General features: G+C 41.4%; 1 protein-coding gene and 1 non-coding gene across 4 annotated transcripts in view; one reads left to right on the top strand and one right to left on the bottom strand.

The window, feature by feature from the left end:
- fgf11a (fibroblast growth factor 11a) overlaps window positions 1-19,427 on the top strand; it is a 66,610-nt gene that overhangs the window by 10,742 nt on the left and 36,441 nt on the right. Inside the window, exon 1 of one of the 3 annotated variants that reach the window (XM_057027911.1) lies at window positions 9,413-10,046. The exons of the other annotated variants lie outside the window; for them this stretch is intronic. Within the exon in view, the coding sequence (XP_056883891.1) occupies window positions 10,040-10,046 (7 nt within the window). The 5' untranslated portion in view covers window positions 9,413-10,039. Of the gene's footprint in view, window positions 1-9,412; window positions 10,047-19,427 lie in introns of those variants that run through there. 3 annotated transcript variants of the gene reach the window in all.
- trnan-guu (transfer RNA asparagine (anticodon GUU)) lies at window positions 8,342-8,415 on the bottom strand. The gene has a single exon. It is a non-coding gene; the product is annotated as a tRNA-Asn (tRNA).

Here is a 19,427-nt window from a genome sequence, read left to right as displayed (position 1 = left end):
GTATCTAATTAACTGCATTATTTTGTGCTGTTTCCTCAGCTGCCATCATTGTATCATAAAAAACACTTGGTTTGGAGGCATTGGAACAAATATGGGGCTAAGTGGCACAAGGGACGGCGCATTGGTCGTCTAGTAATGCACTTGGAAAGTAGGTTCAAATCCCACCAAGAAGCTATTAAAGGTGGGCGATGCTGTAGTCTAGAATTAAAACATCTTACCACATTCACTACCTTGGCTTATGCACAAAAATAAAAAAAAATACATTTAAAGTACAAATGTCTGGCTTTATTATAATATTAATATTTAATCTCTTTAGACAGAAAAAAATACAATCAGGTGAAGGTGTCATTGTGAATGTGATTCGTGAAACAACTTTATACAAGCATATATTTTGAATTTGTGTTGATTCAAATACCTTCTAGTTTGAAACCCTTCATCGATTCTAATTGAAAAGTATAGCGTATGAGCTGGCCTCAGCTGCAGCTTGTTTGCTAGTGTTGCATTTGTGAAACACATTGATTCATGCTGGACAGACTGGCTCTTGCATTACCGATAGGAAGTAATGAATATTTCAGACACTATGATGAAAAGTGATGGTTACAATCCAACATTGTTTAGATTTTAAAGAACGTCCTGAAATTGTTTCCATTTGCAACAACGACAGGTGCTGTAATTGCACATAAAGCCAATAATTGTCGGCTGCTAACAGATGAGTTAGCTCAAAGCGACGTTGGTTAATTAATGTCACACCTCTGTTTTGCACCTATTTAATCAGTCAAAGGATGTTGTTTGGGAATATTAAACCTGCTGCTGTCATCTATATGCCATGGAATGAAGTTATACCATGCTATCGATGCTAGGTGAATGTATTTGCTGCAGCTGACAGGTGATCGGAGAGCGTGGAGTGTCTCGCTAAACCCTCCTTATCCTCAAGATCAAGGTTAGCCAGCTTTCACTTCCAATCCTTCTCTTCCTTGAACATCAAATTAAGAAACACTCGTTTGTATGAGACACATCCCAGAACAGACGAAAGACAGCGAAGACATCGAGGGAGGGGGAAACCGCTCCAGATCTTTACGAGTCGCAGCGTTGTAAACCTCGACAGGGCCATCGGACTATGAAGGACAGCCCTCTTCAGATATTTATCATCATTATTTTTCAACCATTTCAGCTTTATTAGGCATTTTCAAGTGGAAAGTGACAGGATGGGACGGCGGACGGGCGCCGACATTCACAAAGGTCACACCATGGGATTAAATCCCCACAATAGTGTCTACCGCAATGACTCATATCGACAGAACATCTATCGCTCCCAGCTTTAATTCACGCTCCGTGCATAAATGGATATATTAACATATGTATTCATGTTCGTCTCGTTTCCGGTAATCCATTTAAAGGCACGCAGAGATGAAGGGCGGAAGCGTTAAATCCTTCCAAAGACAGGATTGAGATGACTTATTCAACTGTTTTTCCCATCACAAATTCACGTCACAGTCTTAACTCAAGGCTCATCAACGGGCCACATGGCAGAAAATCACATCCACCAAGTTGAAACGTTGACTCGCTCATTTTTGTGTTTGTGTGCGTTTGTTGTTACCCTGAGATCACTCACGATTATGACGATGATGTCAGGGAAAGGCCATTATTCGGGAGATTTAATAGGGTGTGTGACAGAGAACAAATGGAATTCAGAGAGCTGGAGCTTAATTAAACAGTCCCACCACGTTATTTTAGCCTTCAGTGAACCTTTTTACTAGAGATGATGGAAAAAGGCCCAATTCAGTTCTTTTTCTTTAAATTCTTTAACACTTTCCCAACTCTGATCACAGTCAAAACTCTTTTGTTGGCTTTTAGTAACTTCTTAGCTCCATTTACCAAGCTAGTCAAGCACAGATCTATCTATCTATCTATCTATCTATCTATCTATCTATCTATCTATCTATCTATCTATCTATCTATCTATCTATCTATCTATCTATCTATCTATCTATCTATCTATTATTTATATAGCATCTTTTACAATCAAAATTGTTTCTAGGTGCTTTACAGAATCCCAGTGGCAAGGAAAAGCTCCCCTTTAACAGTAAGAAACCTTGAGCAGGACCAGACTCATGTAGGGGGACCCTCCTGCTGATGGGGGGGCTGGGTAGAGAGAGAAGAGAAGGGGGAGGACAGGGAGAGGAGAGGAGAGGAGAGGAGAGGAGAGGAGAGGAGAGAATGGAGAGGAGAGGCATAGATCATAGAGAATACATACAGAAATATATGAGGCAAGACAGGATTTTTTTTAACCTTACTACTATATGGAAACTACTAAAGAATTCTGATAAATGGACCCAAACATGAAAGCTATTTTTTTCATTATTATTGCATTTCTGAGATGATACAAACACTTCAGACTGGATTATTCCAACTATCAGATTATTCTAGGTTGTCAGAATTTTAGAGTCTCATTGCAATCTCAATTCAGTTTTTGTGATTTTTTCCCCCAGTCATTTTCAGCACAATCGGTTTACTTGGCCCATCTGATATAAAATATTGAAGTTTTTCTTGAAACGGAAAGTAATTTTAAGCTTTGTTGATAATGTTAAACAGGAAAATGTTTCAACATTTTGACTTAAAAATGACTCCCCAAGTCCTGGTATGTCAGAATGATTCTGTTTAATTCAGTTAAACTTAAATAAGACCCCCATCCCCATCATACGTGGGGACCCTCCTGGCAGGGCCAGCTCAGTAAACGAAGCGAAGGGGAGACATCAACACAACAACCTCTCAGGACATTTGGATCCATGTGTGTACTTTTTTTTTTTTGGGCCATTTCTTCGTTATGTTAGTTTTGCTACAACCAGCCTTATTTAATGCTGAGTTGCCAAAAGCACAGTTATGGTTCAAGTCAAGGCGCAATTTCATTTACAGTTATCACATGCTATCTGCAAAGCCGCGGCCTCTTTGTGAGGACAGTTCGTCACCATTTCCCATTTTCTGCACAGCCCTGGGACACAGTGATTTACATAGAAAATGCGTCTGGGGAAGCCAATTTATGCAAGCATTTGCCATTTCTCATTTTTCGATCTGCGCGTGTAAATATTTCACACAGCACTTTGTTAAGAAATCCGGGAAGAGAACTGAATCCTCCCTCCGATGCGCCCTCGCTCCGCCCCACCCCTCATTCTCTAAGACTTAAAGCAAAATTGGAGGTGGTGTGATTAGAGCAGAGGGAGGAATATGGAATTTGGACCTCCAGCAAGACAGAATGTGGAGGAGGAGCCTCATAGCAGGATGATCTATAAGTGACATCACTTTTGGTGATGTCAATTATCACCTCATGTTGCAGTCAAGTCTTTCGCTGATATAAATTGAGGGGGTGGGGGGGCAGAAGCTGCAACAACATATATTTAAGCAAACAAACAGGGGAAATATATTGTTTTATTGACAATATCAACCAGGAGCAGGTTCTTTAGCAACTTCATGAAATTCCTATCGTCTACTGGGACAGACTCAAATATATGTACAGTCGATGGATGAATGGATGGATGACTCAATACATGAATCCAAAAAGTGATTTTACAAACTGATATCGCAGATGAGATCATCACCTTCAATGTGTAAAAGAACTTCCAAGGGTATTATTAATGGATAGGTACTTCTAAGCTATGCTACATAATGAAAAGATATTTTAGTTTTATTTTGTATATTATTTCTTTATGGAACTTGCTGTGCAAAATCTAATGAATCAATTTAAAAGCAAGGTAAGGGGAAAAGGGGAAGAAAGCAAGGACCAAAGGTAGGTCTATGTTGGCCAAGGTGTGATAGAATGATGAATGGATAACGGCAAGTGGGAGAGTGAACCAACGTGGACCATTATAAAGTCAGGCAAGCGCCTCTCACCAAATAACAAGCCTGGCAAATGTTCCACAAGGATAACAAAGACCTCACAGAGGAGTGTGAGTTATGAATACAGAAGGACAAGAGAACAGTTTGATCTACATACCCACAGAATGTGGGAGCCTATGTAGCCAAGGGGGGAGGGGCAGTGTCACCATTTCAGAAAAGGATAAGCAGACATAATTAGGAGACCATTAATACATTTGTTAATAGGCGCTCTTAGTAGAAAGAGACAGAAAGATGGAGGGGGATCAAGTTGAATTGTGTGTGTTTCTCGGCTGAGGTATCATTATGAGAAACAACCCGCCTGCGCCACGTACACACTCTCATCTCAATGCTAATTTGCATAAAGAGGGCTTTTAGCCATGCCCTTGGACCCCCAATGACGGCGCGTCTACATCAAGCCACTCAGTCTCTCCAACACGTGCATGTGCGACGTTTAGGAATCGGTAAAAGTTGCCTAATTGTCATGGCATGTGGTGAACTTTATCCCAAAGAATAGTTGATTAAAATAAAATGCATTTACACACCTGAAGATATCGGCGTTAGTCGGAGGGGGCCTTTAACCTTTGTGTTAAATGAAAACAATTTGTAATGACGGGAATGATTTGGGCATACTTCGCTAATCCTGAGCTAAAAAACAGCAGAATACTGTGTGTGGTGGCATTTTACTGTTTAACTTACATCTGATTCATTTTGGGGTCAGTCTTGAGTGAGTTAATTGATTCTACAACCTGTCACAGGGAGAGCTGTGACACATTCCTTATTAGCTCTTTGTTTTGCAGTGCAAAACAGGAAGTGAACCTCAACCCGCCTCGCTTTTGTTGAACAAATTTTCTTCAGCTTGCCAAAAAAGACGCCACCTTGACTCTTCCTGGTATGCTAGCTCTTAGCACATTTAAATGCTTGGTGATTAATTTATTTGTTGCAACCAATAAATGTTGGAACATTATTGTTTGGCTACACTATCACATATTACAATTAACATAATTTACGTGAATGACAATTGCAGATTTTTACGGAGTGGTGGTGCAGAGGTTAGCTCACTTCACAGCGAGATAGTCTCTGGGTTCGCAGACTTTTCCGTAGGGAGTTTGTGTGTCCCACGTGTTTCTGCTCTGTCTGGCTTTTCTAGATTCTAAGTTGGCTTCTCTAAAATGGCTTTTGCTGTAAATGTGAGAGTGAATGGTTGTTTTTCTATGCTACTCCAGCAATGAACTGGTGCACCTCAGCTCAACGAGCACCCGGCATGACAGATAGATGGATGGATGGGTGCTTTTCTGTCTGCTTTCAAGTTGAGGTATCGCTTGGTTTGAGTCAAGCTAATGCCTTTCCCTGGCCTTTAAAGTCAAGTTTTAGTCAGAATAACACAATAGATAGTTTGGAGTTTGTTTTTAGGTGTCAAAAAACAAATGCAAACTTTTGTGGATAGCAGGCCAATCTGGAATTTTTAAAAGGAATACTGCACTGAAATGTGGAATAAATAAAAGAACACCTATCATACCGCAGCATAAGCTAGGTATAACCTGCACATGGGTACTTCCCCCACCTACTGCATGACACAAGGTTCAAATATCACCACACACTCCCACGCATAACGAGAGTACTATTGTGTTTCAAGAAATATAAAGAATGTGTTCAAATAGCGCCAGCAGGAGAGGAGAGAGAAAAAGATGTGAAAAGTCAAATCGCGTGTGTGCCTAACGGCCGGCATTCAAACACGCACGGAGTTCAGCAAGTGAAGCAGTTGACTGACTGTTGCGTGCAGGGTGTCACCAGGGGAAACTTGATGTATGTGCAAGAAAAGAAACATGAGAGGTTGCTGCTTGGGATTTTTTTTCTCTCTCCACAAGGATGGATGGATCCAAATTACTTCAATGGACCTTCCAGGATGATGGGGTACATGTTTTAAATGTTGTATCTGCCATGATAATGAAACAGTGTTTTAGCCAGTGCAATTTGAAAGATGCTGCCATTTCATTTCAGAAGGCTCGCAGACTTTAAGTTACACCCATCTACACTCGGGCAGCTACTCTGTGTGCCCAGAAGCTTCAGCACGCTGTGCTGTAATCTGTAATGTCAACATGATGTACGGTCTGGGGACCGTACACTGACAATGACTTTGTGGACTCACACATTGTCTAAATGTATTCATCTGAACAGACTGTTTGCTGTGCTGCTGTAATTTGTGCAACAGCGAAGGTACTTTTCATCCCGTTTGACCCGATGTCAAACAGCATTGGATGGAGAAATACAATGGGTGGTGCTATTGCTAAATGTATCTTGGCATCAGAGAAAGCACTGCAGAAATTGTAGAACTAATAGTAGCTTAAAAGAGTGGTAGATCATCTGCTTGGAAGAGCAGCGTGAAAATATTTCCTGGTAAACGGTTATTTGCGCCTCTACTGCGTCGTTTCGACTTGCCGACTCCAAGTCCTGTCCGTGCATGTAGCTTCTCTTCTCTTGCTCTATTTTTCTTTGAGGATGGAAAAACACAAACAAAGTGAAACCTTTCGAAAGGAAGAGGCAGTCCGTGCAAACCATAAAATGTTCTGGCAATAATCAGACCTTACTGCACCATAGTGGGCGCATATTGGTGCACTGGTTAGCGCTGTTACAACAAGAGGGTTTAAGTCCATTGGGGGCTTTTCTGTGTAGAGTTTGGATGTTTTCCCCGTGTCTGGAGTTGCTTGAATCAAAAAATCCAAAGGCTCCAGCGCCGTCTGCAGCCCTATTAAGAACAAAGGGGAAAGATGGATGGATGATCTATCATAGCTATACAACTAAATCTGTATTTATGGCTGCACAAAAAGTTGCCGTGTGTAGCTTAAGCACATAGTCAATCTTTACACTTGCATTTGGGTCCTAGTTTACTTTTTCCACACACATGAGATGATAATTGATGGTTGTGGTGATTTCTTTGTGCTACTTCTTCTGGCCAGATTGTCCACAAATAAGCGCCTTGCTGTTATTTGCAATTTGAGTTTGGCACAGAAGGAGTCTGAAAATTCTGTGTCAGCACATTTCTCACCACAACTAAGTAACTCAAAAACCGATCCCCATTGCACTGTAAAAGACTTTCAGTGTATTGCCATAGCCGAATGATTCTTGGCTGGTAAAACAGGGAGCCATTATCTCAACGTTTCTCAGTGTTTGTGACTTTCCATTCATCTCGGCATCATTCCCATCAGTCCCCTTGAAACTCAAACTAGCATCGACTGAACTGTAATTACAAACCCCCTGCAGTAATTAGCAAGGCGGAATGGCCGAGGGTTTCCCCACCATCGTTGCAATTCGTCTCATCATTTCTTCGATTAAATCAAGGATGGGCAAAATGAGAGTGGAGAACATAGGAAGGTTGATCAACTTATCGACCACTTAGTGCTTTATCCCTTCTTCCTCCCTTACAAATCTAAGAGAACCTTATGGGGAAGCGATTCATATGTTTTTTCTCCCTGTTAAATGATCGCTTTATTATGACTTCAACTCTCAACAATCATTTTGACTTATCACAAGTCTGTGGGGTGGTTGGAAGAAAGAACTGCCCTCAGTTTCTCATCTGCATCTTATCTCCTAACCACTTGTATCATCTCCCCTTCTCCTCCTCGTCTACCTAGCCAACTACCCATATTAGCAGGAGGGTCCTCCTAAATGAGTCCGGACCTGTTCTTGGTTTATTCCTGTTAAAAAGAAGCCTTTCCTTGCCACAGTTGTGTTTTTGGGGGTCATGTTTCTCTGAAGGAGTCAACTGAGGTCAATTGTGTTCTCTCTGTTGGTTTTCTCACAACTCTCAACTCAGCTGAGAGATTCCCTTAAATAGTCTAATTTTTCTGCATCCCCACTAGCTGTATTTCATTTTGTTGGAATATTTTGTTCCCAAGGCTCATTCAATCACTTCTGGCATTGTCTCAAGCAGCCTCATTTCAGCCATGATGAGATGTTGCCTTTGGTTTACCCTCGAGGGTCACGTTTGTCAAAGGAGCTCTAAAAGAAAAAAAAGGTTGCCTTTACCATAAAACCAGTGTTGTGAAGCTTAAAAGTCCCAATAAGAAACAATCAGAAGGACACTCTACAAAATACACAGTCGCATTAGTCTGAATAAAATTGAACATTAGAAGTACATTTAACCTTTTTAGTTCAGGCTGTTCTTTCTGGAAGATTCTTGTCTAATATAAGGTGCTTGTGGATGGTGTCTGTGGGGATGCGTGTGAAGAGTGACGTGACATCGTAGGATACCATGGTCTCTTCTGGATGTAGTTTTAATAAAGTCTTGGGAGTTTTTGATGTGGTGCGTGGTGTTGCCAAACATGGGAGAATTTAACATTCTATTCTACAAATTGAAGGTTCAGACCCGCCAAGGGACAGTTTTCAACTTAAAGCTGAATGTATAGTGAAATGGGTATTCATTATGAATTTCCTGGAAGATTGTGATGCAAAATGCCTTCTAGATTAAAATGGTCGTCCCTGGGTGGGCTCGAACCACCAACCTTTCGGTTAACAGCCGAACGCGCTAACCAATTGCGCCACAGAGACTGTGTTTGTCTAGTGCTAGGCACCCATCCCTCACACAGGCATGCACATATTACCCAGCATATAGTATGAATCCTATGTGAAATTGGAACAAATTGTGAATGTGAAATTGAAATTGGTGGCTTCTTCAGTTCTGAACTCGCTGGGGACCGATCTTGAAAATATAGCCCTAGTGGACCGTTGGCATGCTAATGATCTGGGTGGTCACCTGAGAGTCGTTGGCAGGGTCGCTCACCTAGTTTCAGTTGAGGTGTCTCCCCTTTGTCTGCTGGCTCACAAGGTGGTGAGTCAGCAGCAACTGAAATAATTTTTTTTTGTCGTGCCCAGATTAAAAGTCTTCACTTCTTGCTCATCTTAGTTGGGCAGCTAACGGTTGACTACCGGTGCGTTCTGTGACACTGTATATGTCCCAACGCTGACAAGCTGAAAGAATGAAAATCGTTACTTATTGTGGACCAGGTAACATGATCTTAACAACGCAAGTCTTGTGCCTGTATTCTGTGTAAAGGCGGTTTTCCAATTAAACAGCTTAGCTGGGTTTACCTGTGCCAGTGCCAGTTTTTCATCAAAAGGATGCTTTTAGATGTACAAGTGATGGTTAGTCAGCACCTCTGGAGAACCACACTTTCACAAACACAAATATATTAACACTAACATCAGTTCAACTGCATTAATTGAAATTATTTCGTTGTTATGAATGCAAGGTTTTCACTTGAAAAATAACATTGTACAAGCGGTGGCTTCTACAGGCAGGCCCGTAATTGGCCTGTGCCAAGATTTGGTCCAAAGCTGTTGACTTTAATGGCTGAAAGATCTGACAAATGCAAGTGTCTGAAACCTAAATGTTTCCTTTGCAGCACCATCCAATACCAGCTACAGGGTAGCGATTCATGCTCGGAAACATTTTAATTTGATATGTGATCAACCGGAACAAGTTAGCTTTTAAAGTGACGACCCCTTTAAAACCCATTTCCCACTGCAAGCTGAACTTTAGCACAGAGTTTTGTTAACTTGCAGTCGGATTTGCTCAGCTGCCATCTAATAGCTACAACAGTAATAAATGGACTTGCTAAGGGTGTGTCAGGTGTCTTGACCCACACAATGAGGGAATAGAAAGGATGGACAGATTTGGAAAAACATCTGATGGGACAGGATTGACATAGAGGTTCATGATGGGAATTAGCCCTGTCTCAATTATTACAGCGGCTTGGATAATTACAGAGTGCATCACTACCTGGGGGGAATCCTGCAGAGGGACAACTGAGAGAGGTTGGTAAGTATGAGGGCAGAGAGGAAAGCGGGAGAATCTTAGCATAGCGTCACTTTTTTATTATCTCTGTGTATTAATTTAGGCTTACAAACAAATCTGACAAAAGACCAGTGATGATTCTGATTTTCACAAATCCCATCCCTTCGCGGTCAGCTGTTCACTGTCGAGCCGACGTTGGGCTTCATCAGTCGAAGAGCAATCACATTGGACGGGGAACAGCTGCTATGGTCGAGATCAGGAAATAATTAGGAGCAACATTTTGTGAACCAGGTGGCATTTGAGCTGATTGCGGGGCTGCCAACGAGAAGGTACTGCACATTTTGGTATAGGTGGAGGCATGAATGGATTGGGGACAGAATGGAAGGTGAGGAGCGTCCCCGCAAATCAGTTTAATTAAAGAGTAGCGATGCATGAGATTAGATTGGAAGCCTGTGGTGTAAGGGATATGATTACACTGAGAGAGAGAGAGACGTGGAGAGACTTGGGAGACAACACAACAACTTTGCAGTTGATGAAGTAGCTGTTGCCTGCAGCGACGAGCAGTATGCCACTCTTATTGTTCCCCATAGGGTTGCCACGGCACCCTAGGTATTACCATTCCACACATACATGCAAATATATGTGTTGCCACATACCCTCCTCTGTTTAGCTCACTTTGGAGAATCTTGAATTTTTTAATTGCAGCTACATTAAAGAGTGCCAGGCGCTATCGAAGAAATAAATCATTGCAGAAAGAGGTCCCGATTAGTGTCAATAAAGCTATGAGCTACGTTCACTAAACCTCAGGGTTGTTTGCTGGCTCACACAAGAAATACGCTTTTAAAAATAATGTGATGACTAATAAACACCATGTGCATGGAGTTGTTTGTATCGTTACCTCCGCACAACTCTTCGGTTGGTTGGGGAATATTTTGTTGTGGTTTTGTTTTGCTACCAGGAGGCATTTTGGGATGATGGTACATTGTTTTAGTCATACCTTAATAATTGTGTTATGATACCCTTGTGGTTGCCACAGTGGATGCAGCTAGGTTGCTATGCAGAATTTGTCATCTAAATCAGTGATAGCTTTTGAATAGCAATGTGCTACACTTAGGTCTCATAAAATACAATAGATTTGCGATGTGGAGTGTCTCTGAAAGCTCCAGCAGTTAAAAATCAAAAGAATGGTAAGAAGGAAATCAACTATCTGCAAACGCTGATTGTCCTATTTGGGAGCAGATGTTGACATTAAATAAACAAGTGTGAAAATGACAGAAAGATGAAGCCAGGAGCCACGTAGATGAAAGGCGAAGCAAAGTTAGTCTTTTTCTACCCCCCACTTAACAGAAGACTGATGGAGCGCGTGAAAAACGGGCGTCCGTACTCCGGAGCCTGATTAGCATTGGGCTCCATGTTCCACTGCTGTGACTTGCAGAGGAAGAGGGAGAGAGATGGATGTGAGCGAGAGGAGGAGGAAGTGCTGGCTCAGCACTGTGAAGGAGGAAGAAAAGAGGACAAGAAGGGAGGACAGGGGAGAGTAGGTGAAACATGATGGATCCATATGTTTAGATCTGAGAAGACATCTTGTCCTCAACTGACAGCAGACCGTATTTTTCTCTTTATTGGTATGAGCTTAAATGTAGCTTTATTAGTATTATTGGATGTAATAAATTGCTGTATTGCGGCTAAGACAGAGGCACTGCAGCAATATTTACTATCACTTCAACATGTTCTTAAATAACCATTGTAAATGGGACAAAGATTTTGAGACATCCAGGTATCCTGAAGACAGAAAAACCACCTGCGTGTGTGTGCTTGTGTGTGAACTGCAGGGAGTCGGCGGTCGGTCATTAACTAATGCGCGGTGGGAGAGCGTGTCCACTGCCGCCGGCCTCGTTGAGATCAGAGGTCACTGACATAAATGCACGCAAGTCCCTTGCAGGGCCGGTCCTGCCTCATCCATCTCTGTCAGAGTCTAAGCCAAGAAAACACACACACACACATCCTTGTATTGCTATCTTTGTGGGGATTTGAATAGATATGATGCATTCGCCAGCTCCCTACTCTGACCCCAAACATCCCAACTAACCCACCAACCCTGACCTTAACCCAGGTCTCACCACAACTTTTAAAGCCTGTCTTAACCCTTAGCAGACTTTTGAAGTTGTGGGGACCTGCCAAGATGGCCCCACTTCACAAAAATGTTTTGGCTTTGCTAGATGAATGTACAATTGATACTCAGTAGGGAGTAAATACAAAGCCACGTTCACACACACCTGTATGCTGCTCCGGACAGAGTGCAGATAACATAAAATATTATTTCCTTTGAAATAAAGCAGAATGCTGCTTTAGTAAATGTGGTCATTTGCCTTTCTGGAGATAAACCAACTCCAGATGGTTCACAATGCACAGCTTGCACGTTTACAAAAGTTTTACCCTCCATAAAATTTTGGCCACCTGCCTTTTCAAAATAACAAATTAACGAGGAATCGTACAACCATTCGTATCCAAAGAAAAGTTAGACCGAAGTGAAGAGGCATAGATCAGGAGCCCTCTATATTTTCAAGTGTAAGAACTGGACAGAGTCTGCAACAAAAGGCTGAAATCATAGACATCTTTGCTCCCGATTGGCCATTTTTGAAAATATCAGTTATCTAGATTTGGCTGTTTTGGCCCTATAGGCTAGTGGTCAAGTGAGGAACTGCACATTTTGGACTCAAATTAAGCTATGTCCAGTTGCTTTTCATCTGTCTGTGGTTGACGTCAACCCATCCTTCCTCTCAGACCTCAATCTTGTTCCAAAATGCACTGATATTCTCTTGCAAGGATTTCACAACCTTTCCTGTTTTCCACTCATTCCCTTCTAGAGAACTTGAGTTTTATTCAGTACATAATGTTGTGACCATTTAAGTCCATTGTGTTTTCATAACGGTAAAAATACTCTGAGAAATATCATTACATTCAAAATCTGAAATATTGTCTGGATAAAAGGTATATATGACTTTTTATCCAAGGTAGTTTTCTCTGTCAACTGGACTGGGTTTCTTCTCTTGAAGACGTTTCGCCTTCTATCCAGAAGGCTGAACTGAAGAAGCCTTCTGGATAGAAGGCGAAACGTCTTCAAGAGAAGAAACCCAGTCCAGTTGACAGAGAAAACTACCTTGGATACAATGACCTGGATGACTGAGAATTTACAGGATATGACTTTTTAGTCCCGCTCAGTCTTTATCGCACTTCAAACTTTTGCTAAAGCCACTAAAGTTTCATCCTAAGAGACCAACATTTTTCCAAGTTTCTACACTTTAATCTTATCAACATCAGTCAAAGCTGTAAACTTGACTCCTCTTGCCAACTGGCACCTTGTCGAGTGTGCTCCCGTCGCATTTCCACGTGATATATTTGTGCATCCGCTTTGTTCGCTGGTGTGAGTAATGGCGTAATATTCTTTAAGTGTTATCTAGTGAGCTTCTATAGACAGGAAATTGGCTTGTATTTGCCTCTAATGGCTCCTCGGGGACGATTACTATTTATCTGTGAGGAGGTCGCCACTTACCGGAAAGAAAAGAAAGTGTGGAACGGTGGCACGAGTGGCCGTTCCATGGAGAGGAGGGATAAACTGAGTATGGTTGTTCCTGGTCATTGGCTCTTTTCACTGGTATGAAACCATGATTGACTGGCCCTCTACCCCACCCATTTCTTCCCATCTTTTGATTCCCCCAGTTGCTTTCCACATCATTTTATGGTTTGCTTCCATCTCTTTCTGTGGCTCTTTGACTATTCTGGCACTTTCTTATAATGTCACAGCCCTGTGCTTCCTTTATTTCCCTCATTTACCCCCATGGAACTTTGCCATCTTCTCTGATTCCTCTCAGTTTCTTCTCCTTCATCTCTTGGTAGTTTGCACTGCCTACAAATACAAAAGAGTGCAGAACTAGAGGTAAAATAAATGCACTTTTTTAAAATTTAAATTGTTTACATGCTTGATTTTAACATTTTATATCAGTTGCCACACTTCTATTTGATGTTATTATAGTTCTGGACTTGCTTTTGTTTGATATGTTTTACCAGAAATACTTTTTTTGAAATGAGAAGAATTCGAACTCAAGTAATCCTGTCATTATTACAGCTACCTCTGCTCCAAAATGGCTGAATCACATTGTTCTTTCTTACCTTTTGTCATTGTCATAAAGTGACATGCGTGTGCAAGGGAGAATAATTTCATGTGAATAATAAGTAACCAACTTTGTTTTCTCCCCCTAAATTGGTCAGCATCCTATTTTCTGTGATTTTCCAATTCAGAAGACACTTTGGAAGGGCCTTTGAAATAACATTTACTGATTAATTCCTTCTGAATATGAGATAAGAAAATGCTGACTTCGGATATCTTGTTGGCAAGTGATGAAAAAGTGAGTTTTGATGATGTTTGAGGCCTCGCCTAAAACACAGAAATTACGACAAAATATGCATCTGTCAAAAAGGTCAGTTAGTACAACATCCATCCATTTTCTATCCCCACCAGTCAATGTGCCTAAAGTAGAAATACACCTTGGGTTCATCAGCAGACCACCGGAGACCTACATTCCTTCACACAGTCAAAGGCAAAGACTATATGGATGCACTAACAAGGTTTAAAAGTACTGTATTGTATATCTGAAGGGGCTTTTTAAATTCTAAAGCACAACCTCGGACATGACCCAGGTTGCTACTTCTCTTTATCCTAGTCTCGCAGTCATTTTCTCCCCTTTTATTCCATAATCTTGTGTCTGTTAGCGTTTTACCAAGCAAACTCCTTCCCAAGGGTAACTTTCTCTCATTGCCTCCCATTCCATTTTCTATTTGGTTCTTTTTCTACCGTCTCTTATCACCCTCTCTATATACATGCGCTGCCTGACTTAATCACTAAGTCATTCGCATAATCTTCAAGTCATGAAGCTTTACAGCATCGGCTACAAAATTCACCCATTGCTTTTTAAATAACTGCCACAGTCTGACTCACTTCCTCCTATTTGTTTCAGTAGAGTTTAACTATAGGTAGCAGGAGCTGCATTTTTGGGGGGAGAGTATGATTTACACCAGCTAGTGTATCACTAGACAACTTTACCCTATGTGAAAGGCCAGGCTGAAAGGACAAAATGATGTCTAAGGAAACCTCAAAGAGGATTCAAAATACAGATCAGTTCATCCTGTCCTTGGCACAAGGTCTGAACACATGGCCTGGCACGTCCTAAAACATAGCAGTGGGTCCACCCTCAAGTAGCCCACAGGCTCAGAGGGTCATCTAGGAATTTGTGGATCGGGTGGCTGAATAGCTACCCACACGATTAAGTTACCAATTGTATAACAGGTCGGAGGGTGTTTGCCACCGGGCTGTCGCTTTCATGCTAGTTCGTTAAATGGTATGTCATTATGCTAACAACGTAGCAACCCACTGAGCCAAGATTGTTCTGTTGATCATTAGCCTTTTTTACTGTTAGTCCCATGTGTGCAACATAGATTGTGCCATGAGGTGGCATGTTTTCAACTCCAGGAGACTCAAACTTCAACAGTGCCTTGTTGTGCTAAATGTATAAACCACTACTGTTCACTTGTAATAACCGTGATTTGTTTGTTGATGCAGCTATTTGCATTTTTATAGCCTGGTTAAAACCATCCACTTTCCCATTTCTCCATTATTTGTGTCTTACAGAGCAGAGTTCCCACAATTATTTCATTTGTTCTGCCGTTACCTTGGGATGGCAAAGGCCCAATTTTTAATTTAGATGTTGGAAAAAATGGGGACCCTCTCGAGGCCTGTGTGGGATACAAAATTAATTGATGTTCTCACTAGTCTGTTTCATCAAGACCCTAAAAGTGATAATTACATAATAGCTCGTATAATGAAGCTAAAATTGGGGTTAGACATTGAGTGTCCCACGAAGCTGAGTAGATTGGAGGGAATCTGATTTGGACCACATTTGGTGAATGAATTAAACAGGACTGCTCTTTTTGATGCATTTGCAATTGACATTATAGGTTGTGCTAATGTTCACTGCAGATCAAGGGAAACACAAAAACATTTATCTCCATCTTTTAAAGCTGCTGCTGGCAGGGTTGATCTTGTTTTGTGAAATACTGAGTCTGACATATCCGAATTAGATTTTCCCCAAATGTCAACTCGATCGGCCTTGCACCAAGGAGTGATTTTTTTCCCCCACTTTAGATAATTTTATGGCCTGTTTGTGCAGTTTTGGAGCGGCTTCGCCGACACCAGCCCCTGTGCAACAAAGTTCTAATGTTGAAAGCAAGCGGTTTAATGACATTCTACCTCGTCCTTTTCTACCATCTTATGACAAACACATTTCCTGGTTGTTTGGAGATGATTGATGGTCCCTGTAAATATGGCCATTATCATAAAGGCACTTCCCACCTTCATCCTCATTATTCATTGTCATCCGGGGACATTCGGAGTCCCTAATTTGATACATATGCTGCGTGCATGTGGAGAAAAGTGCAAATATCATCCACAAAAAAGAAACTCTCTATCATGAATTGAAAGAAGAAACATATATTTTTGGCCATGGTCTCATTGCAACACTGGTTATGTTATTGTTTTTCATTTGTTTACCAGCGGATGCTATAAATGTCTGGAAATGAAATGCTAGCCGTTGTAAAATCCATATGTTCATGCATTAAGAGCTTTAGGGTGCTCATGCAAGTGGCTGGGAAAGACAATATTACAGTCAGTGGGGAGTAACAAGCTTATTAACTGTGGACGAAACTGAGAAGTGTTTCTGGCTCCATCGTGCACAGTGCGAAATAGCACCGACAGAGCCATAATTGCTAACTCTCACCACTTTTGACGTGGTTCTTGAGGAGTAAATACTTGAAAAACACCCACAAACAGGCTTTTCTTCAATCTGCGGAGCACCACAACTGATCTGTCAGCCAGCTGGCTGCATGTTGTGTGCAATACTGTTTTGGCCTGTTTGGTTCATGTCACTTCATAGGATAATGAGACATAGCTTCAGTTGCTAATACCGGTTAAGTTGCTGGTTGTCCATTGTGGTATTTCTCTTTGATTTTTTTTTTTTAAATGTAAGCAGCATAAAATATATGTTATTAACAAGGCACCATTTTACATTTTTTGGAAAAAATGGTGAGGTGGGAGGTTTGGCATTTGCCTTCACATTAGCTACTTCCTGACACGATGCGGACAAAGACCCAAGCACCACACAAACTCAAAATCAGCAGCGGTCTTTAACATGGGTACTACAGAGGACAATCTGGCAACGGACACATGTGGATTTGTGGCCTAAATACTGTGGCTGATTACAGGTGAATAGGATGCCAATGGGATTTGATGATAAAGCAAAGTGCTATATTATGTAACCTTGTATTACTACTGCTTGTATAAGCTTTACTATGGAAGTAAGTCGCAGTATGTGGGGAAATGTTTGGTGTGTGACGTCACAGGTCAGTTGAAAAGGTCCGACGCTAATTGGCAGGGTTATTGCTACATACCTTGAGCATGAAATCAATACTTTCCCCTAACGGACCCCTCAGTAAACTTGGAAAAGAACTGCACGGTATGTAGCAATAGCCATAGCTTGAGGAGATACCGGCTGTTGGTACTATTTATTACAGTAATCAACCATTGGCACGTGCCTGTAGGCCTAATTGACATTTCAAAGAGGAAACCAGTGGAGCAGCCTTATGTGGAAGCTAATTTTCAAAAATGCGGATGTGAAATTCTTCTCCAGTTGTGCCCTTTTTGCTTTAGGACATACAATGACTATGATTCATTAACAATGTGTCAGGGATGTCACACAGCTGTGCTGCCCCACAGAGCCACAGAGACATGACAAACAAATGGAGTTCTAATAATTGGCTGTCGTGAGTGTGCCATTGTCAAGTGGTCCGTCACACACGAGGGGCTGAAAAAAGAAGGAAACTGCATCGTGCCGCTGGCTAAATGAAACATCAGTGTCAACTCAAGTGACTGTGGTCATGCAGAGTGAGACAAACCCTAATATTGTGCTCTTGTGCTTCTTTATTTTAATTTCTTCCAAGTGACCTTGACCCTCCTTGAGTTTTCTTACATGTTTTCCTCAAGGGGAGATGGGTCCAGAATAAATTGTCTTTTTGCTTGGGTCCATATTTACTGCAGGGTAATTTAAATTTGCAAACTATGACGCCGCATTCTTATTTACGTGACATAACCAATTTTCTTTTGGCCATACTTTAATTTTATCATATTTGTACTGTAGTCAGAGGTTTTCTTGGTAACTTATTTTTGTATAAAACAAGGCAGAATGGACTAACGGAGAAAAGGAGGACAGAATGTGTCTGTTGACAGAACCAGGCCTTGGCAAATCCTGTCCAAGTCTTTAGCCAAGTGTCAGTGAAGGTGTCCAAGGGGCATACACACCCCCACATTAGGAGGTGGAGTGTGTAATACGGGCGAAAATAACACTCGAGTCGCTGCCCAGTTGTCATCTGACTGGACACGTCGGGGAGCCAAAGGGTTCAGGGTGACTTAAATGGTTGAAATTCTTGCTAAATGATTTTAATCCTGATCTTTATTAAGGTCACTCCATAATCGGAGTTGGATGTCTGTGGGATTATAAGCACAAATCCTCCTGTTGTGTAAACACACACAAACAACACATGCTGTGGTGACGATACTGTGATAAAGAGCAGAAAAACAAAACAGGATACTTTTTTGTATCAATGAGTCAGTGATTAATATGGGTTACAAGGTACTTATGGTTGCTTTTTTTGTCCCATTCAGCTACATAAGTTTAGCAACACAAGTGGCATGAAATCCAATCTTTAAATTAGCCACGTATATGTCTGGAATCTAGCACTGGTCTGATGCCGTGTTATATGAGCTCTTGTTGATGGACACAACAAACCCTGAAGACTTATCAGTGGATTTACTCCAACAGAAATGCCATTACAGTTCATTTTTGAGATTTATAGGAAGACATTTATATATACTGGATATACACATACACATCACAGCAGGGTGCAAGATGTTAGCAGGCAAGGCATACATGGAGCGGCATAACCAGGTGATTGGCATAATGTACAGGAACACCTGCATTAAGTATGGACTGGAGGTCCCAGGGTCCAGGTGGGAGACACCCCCGAAAGTGCTGGAGTATATATATATATATATATATATATATATATATATATATATATATATATATATATATACACACACACATATAGCATGTTGAGTTACTACATATGACTAAAAACGCTGTAAAAAAGCAGCCACAGCTAGCATGTCCAGCAGCATTGTGTTGCCTATAACCAATAAGTGATCCCATGGTTTCTGATTTCATTCAACCTTACGTCTCCTGAGTTGCTGTGATGACAGAAGTCAAAGTAAACAAAGGATCCTGGGGCCGATACCAATCTCGCGCTAAGATCGATAACCGTTGTGTGCGGCGCAAATCAGCAAAATGCAGTAAATCAGTCACGTTGCGGCCGTTCTCATTTTTATTGGCAGGTTTTCAAATTCTGCTTATCCTGAACACGCAAAAGTGCGTTTGTCGTGTTTATTTGCCTAAAGCTGCCTGCATAGAAACAGCGGCTACAAACACAAACAGACAAAAAAAACGCCCAATCCAGATTTCCAGCGATACGCCTCAGTGCTTTCTGATATTTGTCAGATCGAGCCTTTGTTTATCCAGCCTGTTTCTCATAGCTTGTTTTCTTGATTAATATTATATATTTCAAACCAATTAGCGTTTCTAATGAACAGATTGATGTCCTG

The sequence above is a fragment of the Takifugu flavidus genome, chromosome 3 (genome assembly GCF_003711565.1).
Source record: "Takifugu flavidus isolate HTHZ2018 chromosome 3, ASM371156v2, whole genome shotgun sequence".
Classification (NCBI taxonomy): Eukaryota; Metazoa; Chordata; class Actinopteri; order Tetraodontiformes; family Tetraodontidae; genus Takifugu; species Takifugu flavidus.
This window is presented reverse-complemented; position numbering and strand designations above follow the sequence as displayed.